The 26,302-nt window shown below is 41.9% G+C and overlaps 1 protein-coding gene across 2 annotated transcripts in view; it reads right to left on the bottom strand.

The window, feature by feature from the left end:
* The window catches only part of RARB (retinoic acid receptor beta), a 387,901-nt gene that overhangs the window by 108,828 nt on the left and 252,771 nt on the right, over window positions 1-26,302 (bottom strand). For both annotated transcript variants that reach the window (XM_019508768.1, XM_019508769.1), the window contains one exon: window positions 12,356-12,504. In XM_019508768.1, coding sequence (XP_019364313.1) covers window positions 12,356-12,504 — 149 coding nt within the window. The remainder of the gene's footprint in view (window positions 1-12,355; window positions 12,505-26,302) is intronic.

Below are 26,302 nucleotides of genomic sequence, written 5' to 3'. Positions count from 1 at the left end.
CCAACTTAAACCTCTGTTGCTACAACTTGTGACCGTTGCTCCTTGTTCTGTCATCTGCCGCCACTGAGAACAGCCCACTCTATCCTTCCAGCTACTCCATCTACACATACATAGTGCAATTTACTCTGTTCCTAAGTATTTGGCTGGCACCTATCCTGACCTCTTTCTTGAATGTACTTCTCTGCGCTTGTTCTCAAAAGGATGATGGGTTCTGTGCAGAGCCATCACTAGGGGTGTGCGGGGCCCAGGAGGGAGGGGTGGCACGCTGCCAGAGCTGGTGGAGTGGGCGGGAGGGTGGCGAGCAGCCAGAGCCGGCAGCACTCGGCAGTGGTGACACATGGCGGCTGAGGCGGGGCCAATACAGCACTGACTGCAGGGCCCCCCAGAGGGCCCCAGCAGCCTTACCTGGGGTCCTGGGGGCTTCCTGGGGTTGCAGCAGTGGCGATGCTCAGACCCTGGCTGGCAGCTGGTGTGTGGATCTGGCTGGTCAGGTTCCAGTTTTCAGCGGCATGTGCTGTCCCTGCATGCGTCATTCCACCTGGGGTTTTTTTGCATGTTTTTTTTGACCTCTGGATATCTAGGTAGTAGAGCTTCCTTGCAGTGTGGAGAAGAGATGAATGTGTGGTACGTGGCGCAGCAGATGTGTCTGTGGCACCACATAATGCATGGCCACACTCATCTGGACACAGCCAAAGGGATTCTAAACCTTACTGACAGCAGAGCTGGCCCTCTGCTGTAATTTGCACACAAACAGCACTTCAGAGAGAATAAGGCACCCAAGCTAGTAGTGAGGAAGAGCCTACAATGCATATGAGGAGGAGCTGTTTCAATCAAGAGGGTCAGAGGAGGAATAATGAGCAAAGCAGAGTGGGTGACCAGCTTTGATGCACAAGGGCTGTAGGACACTAGGAATGCTACACCCACATGTTTATATTATTGGAAGTAAGAGCCAGGCCCCCAGCACCTCCCATTCAACTTCCTTACTGAAAAGGACTTGAACCCTTATATATTGAACAGGAAAGGACTTCACCATTGTCTAAACAGCCTTTGTTATATAATCCAGATATTGTTCACTCCTTGTGGTAGTTAGGCTTGGCTGGGACGTCCCTGTGAGGAAGTGGAAGTTCATTAGGGGCTTAGATAAGTGAAAGACTGGAAACTAGACAAGACACATGTACTCAGCATGAGCAAAGTCTGATGCCCTGTTTCAACTTTTCCCTTGATGTTCTGTGTGTAAAATAATAATTAGGGAGAAGTTACAGGGCTGAAGATCCAGAGATTGTATGGTTTTGCTGTAGAGTGAACACACCTCATGTGCATAAGTGGTTTACAATGGATTCTGCATGACACTGGAAAACTGTGCCATGACAGCATGCTGTCCATGTACATTGAAGGCTGTATTTTTTTTTGGAAAAACAGTAAATAATAATTCAGTTAATGACCATCCAAAAACAAATATGAGGAGAGAAGCTGGTGGGAGTTATCTCAATTTCCATATTTGTGACTTCTGAATGATTAGCTATTCTTTTAATGGGGTTTCACAGAATGCGTTTTACAGAATAAACAGGGGAATAGCCAGGAAAAGTATATACCAGGAAATTAGTGCCACTGCAGGCACAGAGAAAAGTGACAATTTTCACCCGATCTGGCCCCTGAAAGCACTCTACAGCCATGACGTAACACAAGTGCACACCTGCAGAGTACTTTAAAAGGGCCTGATTCCATGACAATCTGAACCCCCATTATATGAGGTTTCAGATTAAGGCATTCTAAAACAGAGTACTTTCATTAACTTGTCTCAGTGTGTGCTAGGAGCAGGGCTGGGCTGGTGGTGCCCAGCCCTGCTCCTGGCACTGTTTTCAGAATAGGAGGTGGGGAAAGGAATGGAGGGAGCTGGTTCTGGGGGTTGCCCAGCTGGTACTGGAGAGTGGGGCAGGTGGATTGGATCCCCACTCCTCACCCCCAAGGTGAGGGACTCTAATCCACAACCCCCAGCACAGGCTGGGGGAACCCCAGAATGGATTTCCTTCCCCTGCCTTCTCCCCTTCCCATTCTGAGACAGCACCAGGGGCCAGGAGATCGGGGCAGAGCTAAAAGAGGCTACAGGGATGCAAGCTCTCTCCCTAGATCAGCTCCAAATTGGAGCTTGATCCTCCCCTCCCCCGCCGACCCAACAGCTAATGTCTGTGGGGTCGGGAGGATCGGTTTAACTCATGGCACTTTCTGCAAAGTGCCATGAGTTAGACTGGGGAGCTGCGCTTCTGTCTGCACCTTGAGTTGTCTTCTGAAACTGAAGTTTCATCAGCTGTTTAAGTGCGGTATAGTGGAGCTGAGCAGTTATAGGACACACACATATGAAATGGCACTCCTATTCCATAGGAAACAAGAAAATGCCTCTTTAGGAGATGCCCTCAAAGGAACATTTCATTTGGGATTAAAAAGAGCTTCTGTTTCTATTAGTAGGTCAGTCAATGAGCACAGAGAGCAGCATAAGGTCACATTCTTAGGCAAATCAGAAAATTTATGCACCCTGGGAAGCTGACTGCTCAGTGGCTGGCAAGGACCTAATGACTGACAGATAACCAGAGGCACCAAAACAAGGGAGAGGTATATTCCTCAGAATGTATCTAGTCAAATGAAAAGTAAAAAGCATCTGGATACACTTAGTGTGTAGGCAGGCAGGTCTAGGCAACAAATAAGTTCAATTGTTGTGCATTCATAAAATTTTCAGTCATGTAATTAATTCCTAAAACGCGCTAATCATAAAATCTCTAAACACATTTTCTAAAATCTGAAACCACTATGAGGAAAACAATAATGGCTCAGTGCCAACAGAACAGTTTCCCCAACCATCTCATTAACATCCATGTCAATACTCATTCTGAAGTGAACTCAGCAACTTAGTCAGCACTAGAAAAGACCCTGGAATAAACCAGAGGCACTTTACCATGTACCCAGCTGGCCATCAAATCTAATTCTAATACATTGATGGTCTGAATAGCTTTTTTATGGATTATTTTCTACTTATAATTTAATTCTCTATATGGCCAATATAGTAAAAGTACAAGAGAGGTATAGGCATCAATGCATAGTAGAATATGAGAGAAAAATTAAGCTAGCTGTACAGCATGCTTGCAACTACATTGTCATTCTTAGTATACCATCTACAAACCATAATGAATATCATTAGGATTTCTGAAAGCCTTGTTTAAGCACTCAAGTTTCCTCATTCGTTGACCAATTGCTGTAAGCTTTTCAAGCTCATATTGCAAAACACTAAATACAACTAAAAACTATACATTTTTTTCCAGCGTGGCAGCTTTGGAATTACACTCAGAAATTTATGTTCATACAGATCTTCGAACTAAGAGCAACAATTAAAGGCCACATACTGCTATTAAACAATGGCATCATCCCTCACCGATTTCAATGGGAACTGAGTGCTTGGGAAAAGAGTAGCATTATGCCCCCAAAGGCGGAAGAGCGCAGAAGTAACACAATACTAATCTGAATGATGTACCTAGAACATGTCTTTAGTAAAAATATAAAGTCCCCCCATGGTCCAGAATCAATTACATAAAAATCATATAAGAAGTCTCAGGAGATTTTAAACTAAGTTCACTTGCTTCAGATGGCATTTGCTAGTATGCTGTTGCAGATTTGCATGTGTGCATATAATTTAAGTATCTCTCTGTGTTTTAATTGATGCAAACCATGCATTCTTTACTGATCTAGATTGAACCGCAGTTCTCTAATTTAACAGTTTGAAAACTGGTATGTGTACCTCTGGGGGTGCACAAGACATCTCTGGGGATATGCGGGAGAAGTTGTGTAGTGGTGAATTTAATTTTCATTATAACAGTTGGCAATGAAGGGGCTGAAATATAAAGCGTGTGCTGGTAGGGGTATGTGGGCATCTGGTAAATCCGGAAGGGGGCACACAACAAGAAAAAGTTTGGGAACCTCTGTTCTAATTCATCACTAAACAAAGCACAACAGTTAGTGGCAGGTGAAGGAGAGGGGAAAGTGGCCTAGAGGATGTTTCACACTCACAAGGAGTTAGGATCATTGGGATCATTCACACATTTTGTGTAGCACTGTGGACAGTACCAGAAATAATTGATTGGTAATGATTACAACAGACACGCTTATAAGTAGAGAGGTAGAAACAATCCCTTCAGCTAGGAATAAAACAGTGGCAAGGCAGGGTGGGAAATTTTCACTGCATATGCCTGTGCTGCACCTGCTTTACCGACCAGAACAGCAGCATTTTTTAGGGATGTACCTCTTACAAGATATTTGTATTGGCATATTTATACCACTGTAAAACCTCAGTGTAGCTGGGCTGCACAGGTATACTCTATCGCTTACTTTAATGCTGTTTGCCCTACAGTATCTTACAATAGTACCCCATAGCTTTGAAAAGCATATTTGGCATTCAGATGAATGTTGAGCATTTTTATTTTACTAGTGTTCGTTGTCAGAAATGAAATTTTCATGATGCAAACTGGCAAGATATTTTTAAATAAAAAAAGTCATGAAGCACATCAGACTGGCTTTTTTATTTTTGATATGCTATATTTTTATCTGCTCTCATTAGAAACATTTTATTTGAAATATGCCTTCTATTGCTCAAAAAATTATACTGAAGAAATTCAACATTTGAGAAAAGTTTTCTCTTGCAAACAAAGATAAAAATAAGGGAATATGTACCCTGAGACTTGTTGAAGTCAATGTACTAAATTTTAATGAGATTACTGACTTCCATTTTCTGTGACTTTAAAGTCTGGTATCTCAAGGAACCAGAACACAAAATCAGATCTCCCTTGGCAGCCAGTATGAAGAAAGACATGGGAATCACACCAGGACTATTCAAATTATTCAAAAAACAGCTTATGCCACCAGTTTGCATAGACCTCAGTACTGCATTTGAATCACAATGTATTTAACATTTCCCTGCTTGTAGCATTTTTCTAAGCCACTTGTTTGCAGAAAGTATTTCACATTGTGAAAAATCCCCAGTTCAAGGTTATGGCAACACAATAAGCTAAGAGCAGGTAAGCAAGGATGAACCAGGTAAACTGCTATGAGGAGTGAATTTACAACATCAGCTATATCAGGATAGCTCCTGACTAAAAACTCTTACCCAGCAGTAAATGCCTTTGAAGGGTAAGATACTTCATACAACCCATGGGGTAAGAGTATGTGTACCAGCATTTATGGAGTGGTTAACTTGCTGTAAATTCATACCCTGGCTTACCTTGCTGGAAACGGTTCATGTAGCCACATCCTTAGATTACACTAGTAGTATTCAGAAACATAACCCAAAACATAATTCTCTATTTTTCTCAAAAGTTTAGAGAAACATTGCTTGATTTAACTAAGAGAAATGTCAATGATTTGAAGGATATTTTTTTTCCATTGCTGTGCCTGAATGACACCATGCATTTGTACTGCTGCCACTGTCACTTACTAATTTAATTTAAGTGGAGAAAAATAGACCTTGGTCATTCAACCTTATCTGTATTTTCTTTTAAGCAGGTAGAAGCCTTTAGAAGTGCGCGCACACCCACACGGTGTTCTGCCTTAATTTGGTATACTTCAGATCAGCTTCCTCCACTTGATTGTTTTAAAGTTCACTAGAAACATTTTAAACTTTAAGTTATTTTTTAAGGTGATTTTTTCTGGCGTTTTCTAAACCCAAACAAACATATGAGATATTAATTTTATACATTTTCTAGCATCACTTTTTCTTTTCACTTTTCCTTCTTTTTTGCGCATGTTGTGTATAACAACCACAAGTTACCTGGTTTGAGAGAATTTAATAGTCCAGATTCCCATTGACATTCAACCTCTTCTTACACCAACCTGGTGTAAAAAAAAGGCCTTTACATGAGTTTCTATGTAGTTAAATTACAGCTGGAGGTGGTATTTATGTATCACATGCATCCACCGCTTCAAGAACACTTCAAACTGCCAGGACTGTTTAATGGGGATTTAGTGTAAAAGAGACTTGGGCCCGATGTGATTTAAAAGGCAAAAGGAACGTTTATCAAAAGAAAATGGCATCTGTCTTGCAGGACATCATTCTGTAAAAAGAAACACTCTATTAGATTCTTGGGTCTACAATGACATATTCGTGGAGGCCGTTATGAATCTGTACTCAACCCCAGGAGGGTTACAAAGCAACAATTTTTTCTAGTCAGCTGGAACTCAACATGAATCAACAAACGGGGACAAAGCAAGACCTGTTTAATTTTCTCTATATTTCTTTCTTCCTTGTCCCTCAGGTGTTCCTTATCTTGTCTTCATAAGAGTTGGTCCTGCAAAATTACAGTCCTACTACACTGTATATATTAATGCCTCTTCTCTGTAGTGCTTAAAGTCTGACCTCTGCAATAAAAATACTCGTTTGGGTCTTCGGATAGAGCCAAAGAAGCAGGTGTAATATTTCCATGGCTAGAGTTCGCTAGAAATTGATGATGCTACCTTTCTAATGCGATGACCTCTGTATTGGATGAAGCTTCGTATGAAAACTAAAGGAGGGAAGATGCTCTTAAGATACAAAATGGCTTGGGAAACACTCAGCACTGAATTAGACGTATTTATATTTTCTCCATTAACCTTAACAAGAGGCAGACTACACAAACAAATTGTTGACACCGTACTACAAAAAAAAGCGGGGGAGGGGGGAATCTCTTTTATACATTTTACAAGCTACTCTTCCACCCCCTGCCCCCTACCCCTTAAACTGCTTTAGGCAACTTTGCTGCCTGCCAAATTTGTGTCAGAATCCAGGCAGTATTGCCAGCAAAGAAATGTTGTCTTTTAAATACTCAGAACAAGGGAAAAGGCTTTAGCAGACTGCAGAATCTGCCAGAGCACCAGTTTCTCCTCTTGATGAACACAATGCTGACATTGTTTGGGAAAGCAGCCCACTACATTCAGTCCTCCTTTCTGCAGACCTTGCTACAATGAAGAGGAAAGTCAGTATCAAAGAGCTGAGCTTTTTTTGAGCCTTGTGCCCATGTGCACCAGCTGGACAGATCAGAGTTGCTCATTTTGTAAGGAATTTCTTAGCATGTTATCTAGCAACATCTAGAGATGAGGGCAAAAAAAGTTTTTTAAAAGATTCTGCTAATTAAAGGTCATGAAACACCCCAGTAAATTCCAAAAGCCGCTTCTGAAATTCTATGCAGTTTACTTAATTAGGAGAACTTACATGATGAACATGAAATCTGTATATACATCTGCTTTAGTGTATATATTATTTCATACATAAAAAAAAAAAATCAGCTAGCTCTGGAATATTCCTCATCAATTTGTTATGAGGTTACAACAGAAAAAGGATAGACAAGATGTAATGCAGATCCCATAGCTCTGTCTCTTGCAGCCACTTACAAAGTCAAGACTTAAACAACCAAATCACTGGTAATTTTGAGTGTCCAAACTGAGTGATTTAAAAGAGTTCTTATCTTCAGAAAATGCTGAAAGGATGGCACTCTCTGAAAAAGAGTTATCTGAAAAACTAGAGTCTGAAAATGGAAAAGTATTATAGTTGTTTTCAAAAGACTGAGGTATACCAAGAAGATATGTGAGAAACAAATGGAATGACGACACGGGCAAGGTCAAATATAAGGATGGCAGAAATTGGGAATCATTCATGGAGAAGAGGTAGCTGAAACCATAGGAAGAAATAAAACCATCTACAGGCAAGAAAAGAGGAACAAGAACATAACTCCAAGGCTAGGGACAGAAATTACATATAAGCCAGTATAAGTGATTGGAAACTGGTTCAAATCTGTAACACAACACAAGTTCAGTGCATATAAACCACTTTCAAAATGGCCAAAGCCAGTTTAAGATAAACTGGGATGGATGTAGTATCAGACTTAACTGATTTGTGGTGAGTTGGTTTATTGATCTTCTGTCCCAGACCCCTCCAAATCCAAATTAACACACAGCATCCCAGGGTGCTTTGCTCCTCCCCCACAAACCCACTCTCACAGGGTGGGGGCTAGCCTTGACCCAAGCTGTCTGCTCCAGCCCAGCAAGGAGGCATGCTCTAGCACCTCCCAGCTTCTAGCCTGGGCCACTGCAGGCATGTGGCTACATTTCTAGAATCAAAAGTGAATGTTTGTTCACTTGCTTATCAGTTCAATCTATGCATGTTAAACTAGCTTGCAAAGATTGAATCAATTCAGCCTCAGACTTTTTGACTGCCTGTACTTAGCCCAAGAGACCACAGCAGAAAAGAAAAGAGGAGCCATTTAAAGAGGCACTGAACAAGCAATTAGGAAGGCAGATGGAGAACCGGAATTACAGTTATGCCAACCAAGACTGGGAAGGTAGTAAAGGAGAGTATTCACCAGGTCTAAAGAAGTTAACAGATCTAGGGCTGAGAACTGCTCTTCTGACTGAGATAGTAGGAGTTTATTAGTAACTGATGCTCTGGTGGAATAGAAAGTAGGAAGCCAGATGAATGAGGACAAAGGAAAGGAAAGGAAGCCAATAGAGAATGAGCACCCAGCACTACCAACATTCTGGAGACAAAGAAACAAAGGAAAGAAAAGGACAGACCCCTCTTTAGAGAGGGGAACTGGATTCAGGGATGGATTTATTTATTTTTTTTAACAAGACTGGGAGAAAAGACTGCAGTGGAAAATGAGCCAGTCAGCAAAAAAATAGACAAAGAAAAGGGAGGAGGAACTAAAGATAGCAGGAGATGAAGAAGCATAAGATAAAATGAGAACGTTAATGGCAGAGAGAATAGGGAATACACAAGGAATAGGAGGGAAGAGAGGGGAGCTAGAAATACGCGTAAATTAAGGAGGGGAAAGGAAAAGCAGAGGTTATATTGGTACAGAATGACTGTTTTACTCCAGTGTAAGCCAACTGTGTTGGTAGACATGCCACAAATTAACCATACACCCTTCCGAAGAGCCACTCTGATATCCTCACCTGCCTACTTTGCTGCTCTGCTTTCTGCTCTTTGCCTGATCTGCTGCTTTTCTGTCTACTTCCTTTCTTATCTGCCACTGTGCTCCCTGTCCCCTCACCAATCTGGCATGTGCTACACACACAGGCATGTATGCTGAAGGATGGTCACCCCTGTTTTACTCCATGAAACAGCTGGGTAGGAAGCTGCTGTGAAGAAGAAAGCTAGAAAAAGGGTTTATGAAGGAGGTTGGAGGACATGTTGGTGAAAACAACATCCTAGGAGTGAGTTACAATGAGAAAGGTGATTAAAAAGATGGACTACCAAGTTGGCTGATTTTCCCTGGACATATTCAATGATATAAGAGCACAAAGTGGAGATACAACAGCAAGAGAGCAAAGGTTAAGGAACAGAATGGATCACCTGGTGTCAAAGGAGCCTAAAACATTGTTGAGGATGGGGTAAAACTATTTAATAAGAGGAAAGATCATTGTCATCAGTCTAGAAGATTCACAGTTACCTATGACTGTTAGTACCAATTGCCTACTAGTAGTCTGAGTATAACTTTCTCATCAGACAAGTTTTAATCATCATTGAATAACACACACATCTATATATACTTATATTACATTTTTTCACCTATCACTGTGGCATTTAAGTGCTGAATAACCAAATTTTGCAAAGTAGTTAGGAAAGCAGACTTAATTTTTTTAAAACAATGATTACTGCATTACAAAATGGACACCCATCTATTTTGACAAGAGTGAATTTATTTCAATTATGTGTGATAATGCTTTGCAGTGTGCCAATAAGAAGTCCTATAATATGCTGGGCAAAAAAACCAATGAAATCTTAGGAACATATGAGTGCTCTACTACACTCACAATTACACTTTCATGAGCAGGGGACATGACAATGATTAGATCTGCAATTTAGTGAAATTAGATATGTACAGCATATTAGATTTTTTTTTCTAAGAGACACTGAAATTTCAGTAGCCCAGTGGCTACTAAAATCCTATGCTACTTGAGGACACAGTGATGGTATCCTGCATAATCTAAGAACTGGAACGAGACCCTAAAATACTACTGAATTTAAATAAAATCTTTCAAACGCCTTGACACGTTTTTAATACTGGGGAGAAGGGGGAGGGGGAGAAATCAGGCTTAGATTGATAACTTCCTGCATGTGAGCAAACACTAAAATCACTATCTTTGCATCTCACAAAGGATGTAGTAGAATTAGAAAAGGAACAGAAAACGACAAATAAGTTGATCAGGGGTATGGAGTATAACCATACTAAGAGAGACTAAAAACCATTAGGATTCTTCTGTTATTCATCAAGTCCCAAAATACTAGAACTAAGGAGGCACCCACTGAAATTAGCAGGAGAGAGGCTTAAAATTAAAAATGAGAAAGTACTTTTTTATGTAGTCCATAGTTAAACTTGTGGAACTCATTAATGCAGGACGTTGCAGAGACAGACAGTATAGCCAGGTTCAAAAACAGACTAGACAAATTCAGGAATGACAGATCCATTAATAGTTAATAAACAGAGCAGTCTGGGCTTGTGTCTTCTGGCACCTCAAAACCATTGCTGATGAATACCAGGGATGATATGACAGGAACAGGAATATTCATATATTCTCCCTCTTAAGCATCCATTCTTGACACTGTTAGAGACAAGATACTGGGCTAGATGGACCATTGGTTTGACCCAGTATGGTGTTTCTTATGTTATTATGTGCAACAGTACAAATCAAAGAGGATCTATAGAGGCACAGGAGTCTGCTTGCACATGAGAAATGCCAAAATTGACATGTAACGTACAAGTGACTGACACAATAGAAATAAGTCCAATATTTCACCTCAATTAATCTAAGATATCCACTTCTAAGTTACTAAATCATCATTCTTATTTTTTGGTATCACTAGACAGTCGGTAAGTAGGGACCAGGACTCCACAATGCTAGGTGCTGTATAAATAAAGATGTTTTAATAGGATAGGGATAGTTCATCATTTTTACAACATTCATTACACCAACATACTGTAACTTAATGCTGTAACATAACAACTCTGTTAACAGAGAACAGAATAGTAACCAAAGTGTGTTATCTCACACCAATGTCTCTTTTTCTGTACTAAAACCTCATACTGTGAGATACTGCATGCCCCTGCAGAAAGCTCTGTGTAACAACCATCCACTAGGAACTCAAAATATTTTGCATGGCAGCATGTACCACAATCCATACAACCAATTTATTGTTGTTTCCCTACTGTCTATTAATAATCTGGCAGGATGTGAATAGAATATTGATTTTAAAAACATACTAAAATTAGCTTTGTTGTGCGTGTTTGTATGGGTTGGTGCATGCATAATCATGTAGACTACCAAGCAAGATTTTGAAGTACATTATTAAAACTGACAAGACTTCTGCTCTTCATTCCTTCCCACCATGTAAAAAATAGCTACTGTATAGTATACGCTGAACAGCAATAAACCCAAAACTGTAAATCCACAGCTTAGTCATCTCTTCTTCACAATTTTCCATGACGTATTTCTAAACAAAACCCATTTAATTTACCCACTTTTTCTTTTTTCATGTTATACAATGGTCCTCTAACTGTTCTACATACTCCCATACAGACAAAGAAATGTACAGATGGGGCTCAGCTGACACAGCTCCTCCAATACATGCTCAGTCTCTGTGAGTATATACTCTAGAATTCCAAACCTGGATACCGTGGATTTATCAGCATGATGTTATGGATAGTCAATTAAAATTTTGACAATCACCGTGCCAAAAAACACCTACCAAATATATCCGGCCTTCTACCTTACACACAGTGTCAAATTTATTTTGTAGCTGCCATTCTGCTTTGTTTGTGATCCACACCCAAAGCCCACCTGATCATGGATGAATTTGAGGGTACAGCCAACCCCCAAGAGCTCAAACACACTGTATTAAGGGAATGATCAGATCATTATCCAAACTGCACACTTCTAAACACACTAGAGGCAGTATACTACATAAAAGGCTGAACTAAGAACAAAAGATGAATCCTTCAGTGCATACCAAAGGACACAGTGAATTAAGAGGAGTCGTCATGCGTTTTTACATTATTCCTGAAGTACCACTCTAAAAAAGATGTACTTTTGATTCTCTCCCTCATGTCAGCCAATCCTTGCTGACATCTCTGCCAGAAATACTGTTATAGGAATTATAAGGAGAGGCTGTTTCAGGAACAAGAGCCACTTGCATGGCTTTTTGTCACAGGTTAGATACGTTTTAAGTAGGCAGCCTGCCCCGTCTTTGGACATCCATTCCCATCTCAGCCTGATCTGCTCAGCTCATCTCTAAAAAGGAAATGCAGTGCTTTCAAACAAAATGGGTGAGTGAGGTTTAACTACTCACCTTACATCCCTCACAAGCACTGACGCCATAGTGATATCCAGATGACTTGTCTTGACAGACAAAACACGGCTTGTAAACACGTGGGGGAGGAAGTGGAGACGGTGGGCTTGGAACAAGTTCCTCAGAACTGGTGCTCTGAGTTTCAACTGCTACAAAACAAAAAAATATGGAAAAAAATGTTAGTACATTAATCATTGGCTGTTATATCTTCCACTAAACACAGCTATAAAAATTCAGGCCCCACAAGGACCCAAGCACTGTGGCCTATAAAATTTAAGATGTAGTAAAGAAAGTCATGACAGGACCAAATTCTGCTATCATACACACATCCTCTATCCCCAAACACATATGTAATGTTTAAATGCATGAATTATAGAATCACAGAAATTAAGGGCTGGAAGGGACCTTGAAAGATCATCAAGAGCAACCCCCCTGCTCTGGGCAGGAATACTGCTGAGATCAAATGATCCCAGCAAGGTGTCTGTCCAGTCTCCTCTTGAAGACTTCCAAGGTAGGGGACTGCACCACTTCCTTGGGAAGTCTATTCCAGATCCTAGCAGTAATCCTGTTAGGTGAGCAGATGGAGTGGGAAGAGTACAGATGAAGTAGCCAAAGGTATATTAAAATATAGTTCATGACATGGTTATGACCATGACAATATATACAGACAATATTTTATGAAAAAATTTAACAGATGGTCAACATTTGATCAGGGTCTTTGAAAGTAGTTCCATTTTTTATGCTCTAAAAGGGCTGATTAACCTGTTGTAAAACAGATGGTTCTATCACTCTCTAAGGGCACAATTTTGTTGTTTTAGACAAATACTGCACAAGTCTCCTCTTGAAGACTTCCAAGGTTGGAGACTGCACCACTTTCTTGGGAAGTCTATTCTAGATTCTGGTCACCCTTATTGTAAAGAAGTTCTTCCTTACATACAACCGGAAACCATCTGTTAACAGTTTATGGACACTGCTCCTTGCCCTCCCCTGGGGCCCCCTAGTAAACAGTATTTCTCCGAGCTCCCAATATGTACTCCTTATATACTTACAGACCAAGTCCCTCCTTAAGTCTTCTCTTCCACAGATTGAACAGTCCCAGATCCCTTAGTCTTTCCTTGTAAGTTTTGGCCTCTGTCACAAGGTCACGTAGGTGCCTTGTGCCTAGAAGAGGGTTAATAACAGCTGCCAATCACTAGGGCAGCTCAGCTGCCAGTTGCTGGGGCAACCATGTTGGTCAGGTGACCAGAAGGGGGCAGGGCTGAGCCCTTATAAACAGCCCAGGCCAGAGCCTGGCTGGCAGTTCCCTTCTGGCAGCCGGAAGAGTGAGAGCTCTGCAGTGGAGCTGAGCTGAGTTGAGTCGAGTCGGGCAGACTGATAGAACGAGTAGCTGCATCATGGCAAAGGGGGAGACAACCCTGACTAGGAGGTCTTACTGGAAGGCCAGGTGGGCCTGGACTTTGTTATAGCCAGTAGGCTTGTTGTTCTGTTACAGCTGGTTGGCTTATGGTTCTGTTGTGTTAGTTGTGTAAATATACCGGAGGACCAGGTGAGGCTGTAGGGGTGCGAGGAGGCCTCACGGGAGCTCCCCAGTAGTCTGGGGGTTCCTGGGTGCCCTGTTTGGGCACAGAGCAGTGCCTGGGAGGCATAGCTGTGTGGCACTGGTGTGGTGCAGTGTGTGGGGGTTGAGACCCCAACCTGGGGGCAGTATTCTGCCCAGTCGGGCGAAGGACCCCGAGAGGAGTCGGGGGGGCCAGGCACGGCTGCGTGCCACCTGAGCCCCGAGTGTGGTTTAGCGTGGGACAGAGCCCCACAGGGGGCGAGAGCATTGCGGTGAGCCCTGAGCGTGGAAAGCATGTGTATAGGCCCCAGCAAGCGCGAAGAGCGCGGCAAGCGTGGGATAGGGCTGAGTGTGGGTGAGAAGTAGCCCAAGTCAGGCAAAAGAACCCGAGAAGGGTCAGGGGGCCAGGCACTGCTACTGGCCACCTGAGCCCCAGCGCAAGAAGTGCAGATTGAGACAGCCCCAGAGAGGGGCGAGAGCACAAGAAGTGTGATTAGCAGCCCGGAGAAGGGCGGGCTTACTGAGGAAGCCCCAGAGAAGGGCGAGCGTATTGAGAGGCCCAGAACGGCGAGTATACTGAGGAGGCTCTGGAAGGAGTCAGCCTATGGTGCCGGCCCAAGAGGGCTAGCGAACACAGGGGCGCTAGAGAAGGGGTGCTGGTTGCGTGACAAGCCCAAGGACACCGGGCAGGGCGCAGAAAGGAAAAGGGACCAGATAACGTCCAGAAGAGCTGCGAGGCTTGGGGCGTGCTAAAGGGAGGTAGGAGGCACGCATAGCCCATAAGGCTGGGGTGCAACAGGTCACCCGTAGAGAGTAGGAGCCCAGACAAATATAACACCCAGTGCTAGGAGAGCAAAGGCAGCCTCCCATATAAAATTATATATGACCAAGACGTGGCGGGCGAGAATCAGAGGGTGCTGGATCTCCTAATTTGGCACGGCAGGGGGCACTAGCGGGATCACGGCCGCTCCTAGGGCCCACTCCGTGACAGCCTCCAAGCCCTTCATCATTCTTGTGGCCTTCTCTGGATGCCTTTGACAATTCTCCACATCTTTTTTGAAGTGCAGTACCCGGAACTGGACACAGTACTCCAACTGTGGTCTAACCAGCACCAAGTAGAGAGGAAGTATTACTTCCTTAGCCCTGCTTGTGATGCATCAGCTAATGCATCCCAGTATACTATTAGTCCTGTTGACTACACCATTCCACAGGCAGCTCATGTGCATCCTGTGATCAACCATAACCCTGATGTCCCTTTCTGTCATTGTGCTGGCCAGAACATCTCCTCCTAACCTATATTCATGTTGCTGGTTATTTCTCCCCAGATGAACACTCTGCATTTATCCTTATTGAACTGCATCCAGTTCTGCTCTACCCACCTTTCCAGCTTGTTCAGGTTTGCTTGAATCCACATCCTATCTCCTAGTGTGACTGCTTTCCCCCATAACTTAATATCATCCACAAACCTGCTCAGAGTGCTTTCCACATCTTCAGCTCAATCATTGATAAAGATATTAAACAGCACAGGGCCAAGAACTGAACCCTGTGGGACACCACTGGCCACCTCCTGCCAAGACAATATATTCGCATCCACTAACACTCTCTAGGTTCGACCCCAAAGCTAGTTCCCAACCCACCTAAATGTGGAGTCTGCCAGTCCACAATCCCCCAGTTTTTCCATAAGAGCATTGTGGGGGACCATATCCAAGGTCTTTTTAAAATCCAAGTATATGACATCAACCACATCTCCCACATTTAAGCATGAGTTGTTTACTCAGTCTCTTCCATAATATTGTCACCTAATTTTCAAAAGGCAAGTGGCTTTGGATTTACATACTAAGACAAGTTTCGCCTTGGACACCCAGGCATAAAAACTATAGACTACACTAGGAGGGCAGACGCTGACTCATGTTCCAAATTCAGTCCCTTGAAACACATGAAGACTCTGAATGTATATTGAAGCACCAAATCCAGTTTATGCAAGGTATCAGCTTGTGAAACCATTCTTATGTTTTCTAACTGCACGTGCACTAATATGTCTTGACTGTTTCCACAGAAAGATCTTTTTCAGAATCCTATGATGTCAAAGAAGGATATGAAACCTCCTCAAAGAACTTTAAGAGACAAATGATTTATGCATAAGACTGGGATCAAGAAGGACTGAGTAATCCTAAAATAGGTCTTTCACCTCTAAAACTGACTGAACTCAATCATTTTTCTTTGCTATCTCATATAGGAGGCTGCTGTTGGAAAACCATTCCAAAAAGGGGATATTCAAGTATTCTGACAGTGACTGTCTTCCCCTGACACTTCTGGATGGCCATTTATTTTGAATCTGTTGAGGTATTAGTTGCTTCTTACCAGAAAAATGACATGAAAGCTCCAGAAAGCAAGATAAGAGATGCAAACTATATCTTTACAAAACATCGGCATTAGTTCTCTGTGATTCACTGCCATCATTCTTCATATTTATGGTAGATGTGCAATACATTTTCTTACTTTACTTAGCTGTTCTGCTGCTGCCTAGACAAATTCCTCTAACTTTTCAACACATACATAGAAATGACATTAACTTGTAAACTTGGATCTAAGCAGATATATAGGCACAGCTAAATCTCAAGGGCCTTAACACAGAATCCCAAAGAATATTACTTAATGGAAAATTCTAATCAAGATTTAGTGCCCATGATATTTCTCACTTTACTAAAATATTATGTTTGTATTAAATCCACAGTTTGTCATCAATTAGAGCTCTTCAAACTCAGTAACAGAAGTCTCAAGTGTCAGGCAAGTGGGATCAGACAATAGGATCATTTCTGGTATTTCTACTCGAGTAAAGTTACTGTCACTCCAAGGAAGAATATTCCCTGTGTGGTGGAGCACCAATGGGGTGCTCACCACTTAAGGGCTATTGCAGGCTATGAGGGAGGCTGCTTTGTGAGCAGCAGGGAAAGCATAGGTGACGTGTAGGAAGGGCATGGGGGGGCATGTGCCCCTCCCTTGAGACTGGTCGCTGCCAAAGCTGCCACCAGCTTCTGCAGGCAGTTACTGCTTACCACCTGCCCTTCCCTTGCTGCTGATGCAGCTGCTGGCATCTGTGGGCAGTCCCCACTCACTGCCCACCAACCCCCGCTCCAGTATCTGTGGGCGGTTCCCGCTTGCCAACTACCACCTCTCCCCACCACAGCCAGTGTCTGCAGGCATTCCCTGCTTGTCTCTGACCGCCACTGGCATCTCCAGGCAGTCCCCAATGCTGCCTACAAATGATGCCCCCTCCAGTCTCGGGAGGCACCAGCCACCCATGAGGGAAAGCATCCCCCAGGAACCATTTTAAGGGTGAAGGTGGGTGGCAGAGCACCTTTGGTTTCTGCCACTTTAAGGAGGAGAGCAGGCAACAGATAGGTGCAGGCCAGTCCAGATGAGGCAGCCATTTTAAGATCCTGGCTGTCTGAGCTAGAGCAGCAGTTTGCTGCTAGCAGCTGAAGGAGCAACATTACCTGGCTGTGCTGATATTCATGGAACATCTTGGAGGTAAGGGCAGGAGCTATGGGGATGGCAGGAGACTTCTGGTCCTGGGTATGACTGCCAGGGAAGGGAGGCCTGGTAGAACTGGCTGTGGCAGAACAGTCCCCCAGAAATGCCAGGCCAGTTACCTCCCTGGGGAAAGACAAGAAGGGGTGCCTTAAAACTGCAGCCTCCACCATTTGGTGGGTTAACAACATCAGAGGGGAGTATGGCCAGGGAGGGGCACCCAAGCAAAGAGAAGGTAGTGGGGCCAGGCGTGCCTATCAGGAGGCATCTAAGCCCATAGGGGTGTAAGATCCTGGAGGCTACTGGGGCCAGGCACGCCCATGGGCCTGTGGAGGTGTAAGACCCCAGAACCTCAGCAGAGGGGGTAAGTGTGTTGAGCCCAAGAGAAGGGGGTGAGTGTGTTGAGGCCCTGTGAGAAAAGGGGCAAAGAGACCCAAGTAAGCGTTCGGGTGCCTGAGGCCGCAAGTAGGCCTAAGGCTTGAGTGAGGTGTCATAGGGAAAGTCATGAGTGAAAGGGGTGAGTTACTGACCCCAATAGGAGATCTGGGGGTTACCTGGTGAGGGACCAGGGTGGAGTTAGTCCAGTATTTGGTTAATTGCTTGGCTATCGCACAGATGAGGGTCATGGGAGAGGCCCAAAAGGCTGTGCCAGGGCTAGCCAAGGACAGCCAAGGAGAGCAAAGCCTGATGACTTATGTGGTCACTGAAAGGAGCAGGGCAGGGTGAATATGGCCTGGTAAGGGGCATGAATGAAAGAGGCCTGGTGAGAGCAGGCAGAGTGGTAGAGGCCTCAGTGAGGGAGGGTCAGGATGTTCAAAGCTCTAAAAAGGGCAGCGTAAGAGAGGCCTAACACTGTGCTGAGTTGGGTCTGGCCTCAGGCCAGAGCATAGCACAACTCATGGAAACATCTGTGAGGCAGGGGACATGATAAAGGGGAGGTTGGAGTTCTGTGAATACCGCCCTTTAACATCAGGGCACTTGAAGGGCAGCCTCCCACCTAGTACCATCTTAATTTAACAAGGCATGGCAGGACAGTAAGGTGGGCAGTGTGCCCAAAGACAGGTGGGCAGGCTGGCACTGTGATTGGGCCTGGGAGTTTTCCCCCCGTCACACCTGTTAAAAGACTGCAAACTAGGATCCAGCAGTTCACTGCAAGCAAAGACATGATTATTAGTATGGATACATTTCTTACTTGTAACTATAATGAGATATAACTGGATGAAAAACAGAGTAATAGAGAACTATACATGGCCAAATACAAGATTCAAGCAATGGCCACACTTATTCTGTGCTACATTTCATCACCACACACTCTCAAATTTGCTAAACCAGTTACAAGTAAGTTGCCTGCTCTACTAAATACAGTTTATTAAAGTATTTTCCCTTAATGAAAGTTCATGAAAGAAAAAGAGATAAAAACCACCATATTCCTTTTCTGAATAGTCATTTTTAGTATTTAAGATAGACACAGAATACTTTGTTATTGATTTGTGCACAGTCATTCTGCTTAAATCAATAATCTATTAGTCCTTTTAAATTAAAGTTAGATTAATCAAATGCCCTTGAGAGGCCTTAAACATTCTGCACCTTATATTTCATGCATCTTAGTGGCTCCCAATCAGTCTGTGGAAATGTAAAATTTGAGCTCTAAAACTCTGCAATCTTAGCAGACAACAACACATTCTGTATTAGCTCATTCAGCTCTCAGTCAGTCTAAAGAGCAGTTTTTAGACTTCCCATGGGTAAAGAGGGTTATGTCATTCAGTGAAAGAACTGAATTCTTGCTATTCTTATGTGATTTCAGTCAGGAGAAAGCAGACTTTTAGGAATAATTCTGATCTGCTTCTGTTTCTGATGGGTTCTTTCCAAAGAGGCAACAGCATCCAATAGCAGTGTTCAAATTGCTAACCATATGTCAGATTCAGCTAAACTACAGGAACTTGTGTTACTTAGAAAGAGATTAGACACCCAGCTCTGTTCTTAAATGCACTAAGCAGAATCAGCAACTGAAGATGCTGGGGAAGCTGCTACAGAACTGCCCAGCTGGACAGTTTAAAAATGGCTATGACAAAAAAACAACGAACAGAAGACACTCCCAAACCAACTGAGATATATTCAGCTATTAAACTAGCTTAACCCATATACTGGAATGTGCATGTCAGAGGAACAAACACCTATTGTGCTTTATGGCCAAGTACAGACAATCAAAAAGCCTGAGGCTGCATCAATCCAATCTTTGCAGGCTAGCCCAAACTGTGTAGAAGATTGAACCAATAAGCAAGTGAACGGACATTCACTTTTGATTCCAGAAATGCAGCCACATGGCTGCAGTGGCCCAGGCCAGAAGCCAGGGGGTGTTAGAGCAAGCCTTCCTGCTGGGCTGGAGCAGACAGCTTGGGCCAGAGCTAGCCCACCCACCCTGTGAGGGTGGGTTTGTGGGGGAGGTGCAAAGCATCCTGGGATGCTTGGATACTGAGTTAACTTGAATCTGCAGGGGACCTGGGACAGAAGTTCACTAAACTGCTTTAACCTAAATCAGTTAAGTCTGATACTAAATCCAGGTTCAAACCAGTTTGGGACATTTTGAAAGCAGTTCACGCACGCTGAACTTTTGTTGCATTACAGATTTGAATTGGTTTCTGATCAGTGATACTGATCACTGATCAGTATAATTACAGTGGAAGTATTATTTGTAATACAAGTATTATTATAACTGATCAGTATAATCTGATCACCTATTCTGATCACTTACACTTATGTGTGTAATAGCTGTCCCAAGCAAATACAATTATGGGACAGTCACATGTTTATTTTCAGTTACAGGCAAGATTCAATAGTTTTCTGCAGACAGCTAAACTCAGATCACATGAGCTCTATGCAGCTGAAGAGAATTTAGCTTCCTTCTCTCAGTTCAGGTATCTGAACAGTACTATGTTGGCAGCTCCAAGGGATGGTGCAAGAGGTTTAAATCAATTCAAGTCATTGGACAAAAGGTGCAAATGTATCAGTACAAAGTCCGATTAGCTACTTCACAGGGGAGGGCTGTGTAACAACAGCAGAAGAACAAAGTGTACAGTAACTGTGTATTTCTTCTTTACAGCCAGGAGGGTGGAGTCCCAGCTAAGACTTTTTTTTTAATAATCACTTTTAGGGATTGATTTCCCCAAAGGGGAAAACAGAAACAGATTTTTTTCCCTGCTATTTCTGAAAGATGTGACACTTTGGAATTTCAATTCACCTGAGAAAATACAGCCTCATGCAGTTTCGAAACACCCGAGTGCCACTAATAAACACAGGGATTCTCAAACAATAGGTCACTTCACGATTCCTAACATGTTTGAAATTTTTTCTAAAGGTTAGATAAAGTAGCAGATAAAATCTTTAAGCAACAGTGTGCTTCGTGAGACCTAATTTACTGTTAGCTAAACCATGTTGACAGATTGAGGTATTTTATGTTGTGACTGATTAGAAGCAGGCAAGCATTATGAAATCCCTTTCGTTTTATTAGAAATTCAGATTATTAGGCCTGCATGTTAATGCACACTGAGTCTTAAAAGAATAAGAAGTTGTAAAGCAAATGGCATTTCCTGCATAGCCCCAAGGGAATTCTGAATACTGAGCTCAGGGTCCCCAGTGGGAAGGAGCAATTTCAGCTAATTAGGGTGAATAGTAAAGTGTTGCATTTGGTCAAAACATTCTGTTAACCCTCATTTTTGTTGGCACCAAGAAGAGTCAGTCTGGACTTTTTTCTTCTTTTTTTGTGAATTCACTGCTGGAGTGCAAGGCACACAGCTCACATACATTAGGCAGAAAGTCAAAGGAAACGCCAAAGTTCAACTAAAGTACAAGTAATTAGAACCAGATTCTCTGCTGCTTGTATGTGTGCATTTCATTGTAGAAGTTATTTATAAGCCTCCAAACATTGAAAAAATAACTATATGTTGTAGATCACTTAATTTTTATGTCTAGTCTGGGGGGAAAAAAGTCTGTGTTTAATCTTCTTCCAGGAAAAAGCCAGGAACTGGAAAAGTGTATTTCAATTGTTTCAATACAAATTTATTTCTTTCATGTGCCACCTAAAACTATATTATAAAATGAAATCCAGAATATCAGAATCCTGCCCTGACCCAACTTTTTAATAAAAACTGCTTTTGATTTGGTCATACTTAAATAGTTTTCATTGTTAGGTGATTATTGTTTTAAAGAAAAAACCTATTGTTTGGAAGACAGACAAAAAAAAAAGTGAGAGAGAAAGAAAACATTATCATGGAGACTTGCCAGCCTTGACTTAGTAACCTGGCCATGAACCTTCAGTGTGTGTGTGTTTGACCCGGTCACAGAGGATTCTGGCTGAGTACTGTTGCTGGGTTATGAATCCCTGCTATTCTTACCATATATATAACAGGTGCGGATCCCAAACAACAGTGGGATGAAAACAAAAGGATATCACAGGTAAAGACTTTGATTTTCTAACTTTAACCCCCCCCTAAAGATGCTTTGTTATTAAAAAAAAAAAAATCCTTCTTGAAATTTCATTTTTCTTCCTGTCACTGAAGTTGTCTCTGCTTGACCATTGTACTGTTGATGATTTCAAATGTGCAGAAGCCTATGCAATGAAATATATTCTGTTATCAGGGAAGCAGAATTGACTGAAACTATAAAAAGAAATAAAACCCCTTTGTATAAATAATATTATTAAGTGTGATCTGTCACTTGCTAAACTGGAACACCATCATCATCAGCCCTTCTCAGCAGTTTAGGACATTTTAAACTTGGATTTAAATAGAAGCTGCCATAATGAGACAATACTTCTACTTTTTTAGAAGTGTATAAGAGCTTGTATTTCTTTTATTTTTATACCTAGAATTTTTGTTATAAGGAGTTCCAGTCTTGTCAGCTGCACACATGTGCCTTTAAACTATTATGTTACCTAATTTATTTATTTTTAATTCCTGGCCATAATTTTTCAAGCACTGATTTTAATCAAGACATACTTCCACTCTCTATAAGACAGCTGAGGTCTCCAAAAAGGCTCAAAATCAACTAATCACTATACACTGGAGCTACATGATTTTGGCTGAAGGCCAAAAAAATTAGTCCTCAGGCTGACTTTTTACTATTGGAATGACATTACATTTTCATAAGGGACACTGGAAGATTAAAAGCTTACATTTAATTTTTATAATGCAGCTTTCTACTTTTCAAGCCTAATCCAAAATTATCTTTTTCTGTTAGTTGAAAAACTAACCATGACTGTTTAGACATGTATTGAACACCATGCAAAATTCCTACAGTATGCTAAAAAAAAAACAGCTGTCAAAATCTTAATGTATGGACATCACTAACTGCTTAATAATAAGCCCACTAATAATCAACACAGTCCAAGGAAGGAACACAGTCAAGCATCTCAGCCCTTCCTAACATGGAGATATAAAACTAGGTCTGGAAAGCAGCGACCTTGGGGAAGGATGGGATGGCCAGATGAACTGTGACACAGGAGAACCGGTTTCTATTTGCACCTGACACAGGTTTCCCTGGGAAAAATCTTTGATCCATCTGAGGCAGCATCTACAGTGCAGATTTCTATTGGTAGAGCTGTCTCAAATAAGGTGTATTCAGTCACTGATGGGAGTAGCAGTGCCGGCAGAGAGCCCTATCATTGAAACCAAGTGGAAAAATTACACTTTCACCAGCATAACTTTTACCAAATAAAGCAGCAGAGAACCTGTTTCATTACATGTGGTTCAAACATGGCACCCCAAAGCTAAACTGTATCCTCAGTCTTGCAAGTGTATAAGGGTTTCTCCGCAGAAATTATTCTACCATTTTATAAAGGGACACAATATAGTGCAGAAGGTGATCACAATAACACTTTCAGTGGTCTAGTACCATTGTGCCTAGTGTGGTGTCAGACTCAGAGAACCATACGTAAAACAAAGTAACATTTCCTCCTCCTTTTGTGTATCTTTTTCATTTAGATTGCAAGCAATCTTGGGGAAGGACCACATATTCCACTCTGTTTGTACAATAAATAGTCCTGGCATGTCCTGATGTTGTCTGGGGCCCCTAAAAAATATCATAACAGAAACAACAACCACAACAATTCTGCTCCTACTAAGTAAATACAAACGACCTGATCTTTTACCCTTAAAAAACTGATTTAGATGACAGCTTGGGGTTCAGAGGGAATACAAGACCACACACACAAAAAAAGACAACACAAGTTATCTTCCCAGGTTTTACCATTTGTCTTTTTTTCAAGAGAACATATTCTGGATCACAGGCTTGTCCTCTGAGTAAGGATACATTTCTGATCTACTGAGGCTGATGAAGCTTTAGTGGCAATGACGGTAATCAGAGGCTCCAACAGGGCCCAAATACCATCTCAATACACCATAAAAATGTGTTATAAAAATGCCTGAAGAAATCAGAAAGTTCCCCCTGCATTTTTTTCCCCAATTTGTACTAACTGTAACTACGGAAACTCAAAACAAATGGTGGAGCCCATTTTACAATTCAATGTGAAAAAAAGAAATTTTTAAAAAGCGTGTAGCTTGTTGGTTTTAATTGGTCATCAAAAAGAAACTGTTAAACAAATCGTCACTGGCTGTTATGGTGACGAGTCATGTTAGTGATTTGTCATTTTGTAATTAAACTTCTCTGGTTGTCTGAAATATTGGTACACAATTAGATAGCTTGATTTACAAATTGTACGGCGGTAGTTCAAGTACAAGTCCACCTAGCCAAAGGAGCTTTTTTGTTGTAAATGAATTGCCTACTGTCTAACATTGTCATATGCAGTACACTCAAGGAAAAACTAGATCAGTGTAGCAGTATGTGGACAGAAGGTTTCTGTGTAGTTACCCGTCAGGAGAGTAGCATCTGATTGCTAAAACTCTGGCCTCAGCCTTGCACATCTGCTGTAAGGCTCCTTCCACACAAGCTTATTTCACTGTTCTATTAAAGGGTCACAGTAGAAAACAGCAGTTAATGTAGTGGGTACTACATTACAAGTTTTGCAAACCCTGAAACCTCTGCTCAAAATCTAGGGGACGGGCTTTGTAAAAACAGACCAGTAAAGTGCTTTAATGCCAATGATTACAATATTTAAGTAGTGTTAAAAATGCGGCTTGACCCTGATGAGCTAATCTGGGGAAATGGCTGCTTTTTACTTAATACATTAGCTACCTGTGGGCATTCCAATTCAGGTCTGCACATTTTGTGGCAAAAAAAAAAAGAAAAGAAGTGCTTATACCTGTTTATTTCATTTAGCCTAGTCAATCTAATACAGTTACAAGAGAGTGATCTGGATCCTATTCCTTCACACCTTTCATCAACAAAATTGCCAAGTTCCAATGGCAAAGCTGTAACATTAACCAGGGGAGTCATATAACAGTAGCCAGTGGTGTCAGCGGACACTGACCCTGACTATGCGACAGGAGTATAACATTTTGAAGCCCTGACTCCTATCAGGTGACTAGGGCCAACAAATAAAGTTCAGTGTCTTAGTACTGGCATAGCAGTGTTATATACTGTGTTGTGATTTATTGCATTTATTGCAAGCAACTCTTTGCCATTTGTCTGTTCTTTCATGTATTTCAGTTCCTTCACTTGGTAATGTGTTCATTTGGGATAGATTTCTTAGGGTGATATCTTTTATTGGACCAACTGCATAGAAGAGATAGAGTTAGACAAGCTTCTGAATGCAAGACATTCTTCATCAGGTCATTCATTTGAAATGCAATTTTACCACCTGTGAAAAGATAAACCATTCTTTGCCCAGTGGAGTCAACTTCTCACAATATCCTTTACCTTACTCTGGTTATCAGTTGAATCACAAATAGTTTTGTTCCTTATTAGTCCATTTCCCACTTGAATTCAGTCACCCGACTTTGCCGTTCTAGTCTCTGGGATAGTCAATGGTCTCATCTCACACCTGGTCTTCCCAAGTGCCACTCTTCCATGGATCATCATTCTCTTCACATTTTGAATGTCTCTCAGATTCTGCAGTCCCCTCCATGCTCTCACTGCAATATAGCTCTTCAGCATGTCTACACCTACTACAATTTAGCAAAGTGCCGCCCGCTTCTTTCTATCCAAGCTACTTATGTGGTTCCCAGTGCCACCATATCAAAGCTCCACACAATCTTTCACAAGTTTACCTTTACAACACCTCTGTGAAGAAGGGAAATGCTATTACACCTATTTTGCAGATGAGAAACTGAGGCACAAACAGGCTAAGGAGCAGATTTTTAAAGGTATTTACATTCCTAAGAATCACACTCAATTCTTAGGTCACCAGTAACCAAGTGTGATTTTCAAAGGGCCAAGCTACCCAACTGCATATCTTTAGGCCCGGTAATATGCTTAAATACAAAAAAGACTTAAATGTAACAACTGCCATTTATGTGCTGGACCACAGACCTGTCTAGCCCAGTATCCAGTCTCACACAGTGGCAGAGTAGATGTTGACACAGAGGGTAAGGACAGCATGTACTGAGGTTTCCAACCCCTGCTCTTCTCCTACTGCAGTTTCCAGCATTCAGAGATTTAGGATGTTCTAATTCATAGGCTGCACCCCTACCTGCCACTTTCATTACCTACTGCTAGACATGTCCTTCATGAATTCATCCAATCCCCTTTGATCTAGGTTAAATTAGCAGCCTCCACAATATCTCATGGAAGTAAGTTTCAAAGGTTAATTATATGCTGTACAAAAAATAACTTTGTTTTGTTAATTTTAAACATTTTACGTTCTCTAGTTCTTTTACTGTTGTGTGAGACAGTAAATTATATATCCCTATTTCTTTTTTCTGCACCATTTATTATTTTTTAAACCTCTGCCTTGTTGACCCTCA

The sequence above is a fragment of the Gavialis gangeticus genome, unplaced genomic scaffold (assembly GCF_001723915.1).
Source record: "Gavialis gangeticus isolate Ggan-Ray unplaced genomic scaffold, GavGan_comp1, whole genome shotgun sequence".
In the NCBI taxonomy this organism is placed as follows: Eukaryota; Metazoa; Chordata; order Crocodylia; family Gavialidae; genus Gavialis; species Gavialis gangeticus.
Note: the sequence above shows the minus strand (reverse complement) of the source record. Positions and strands in the feature narration are given on the sequence as shown.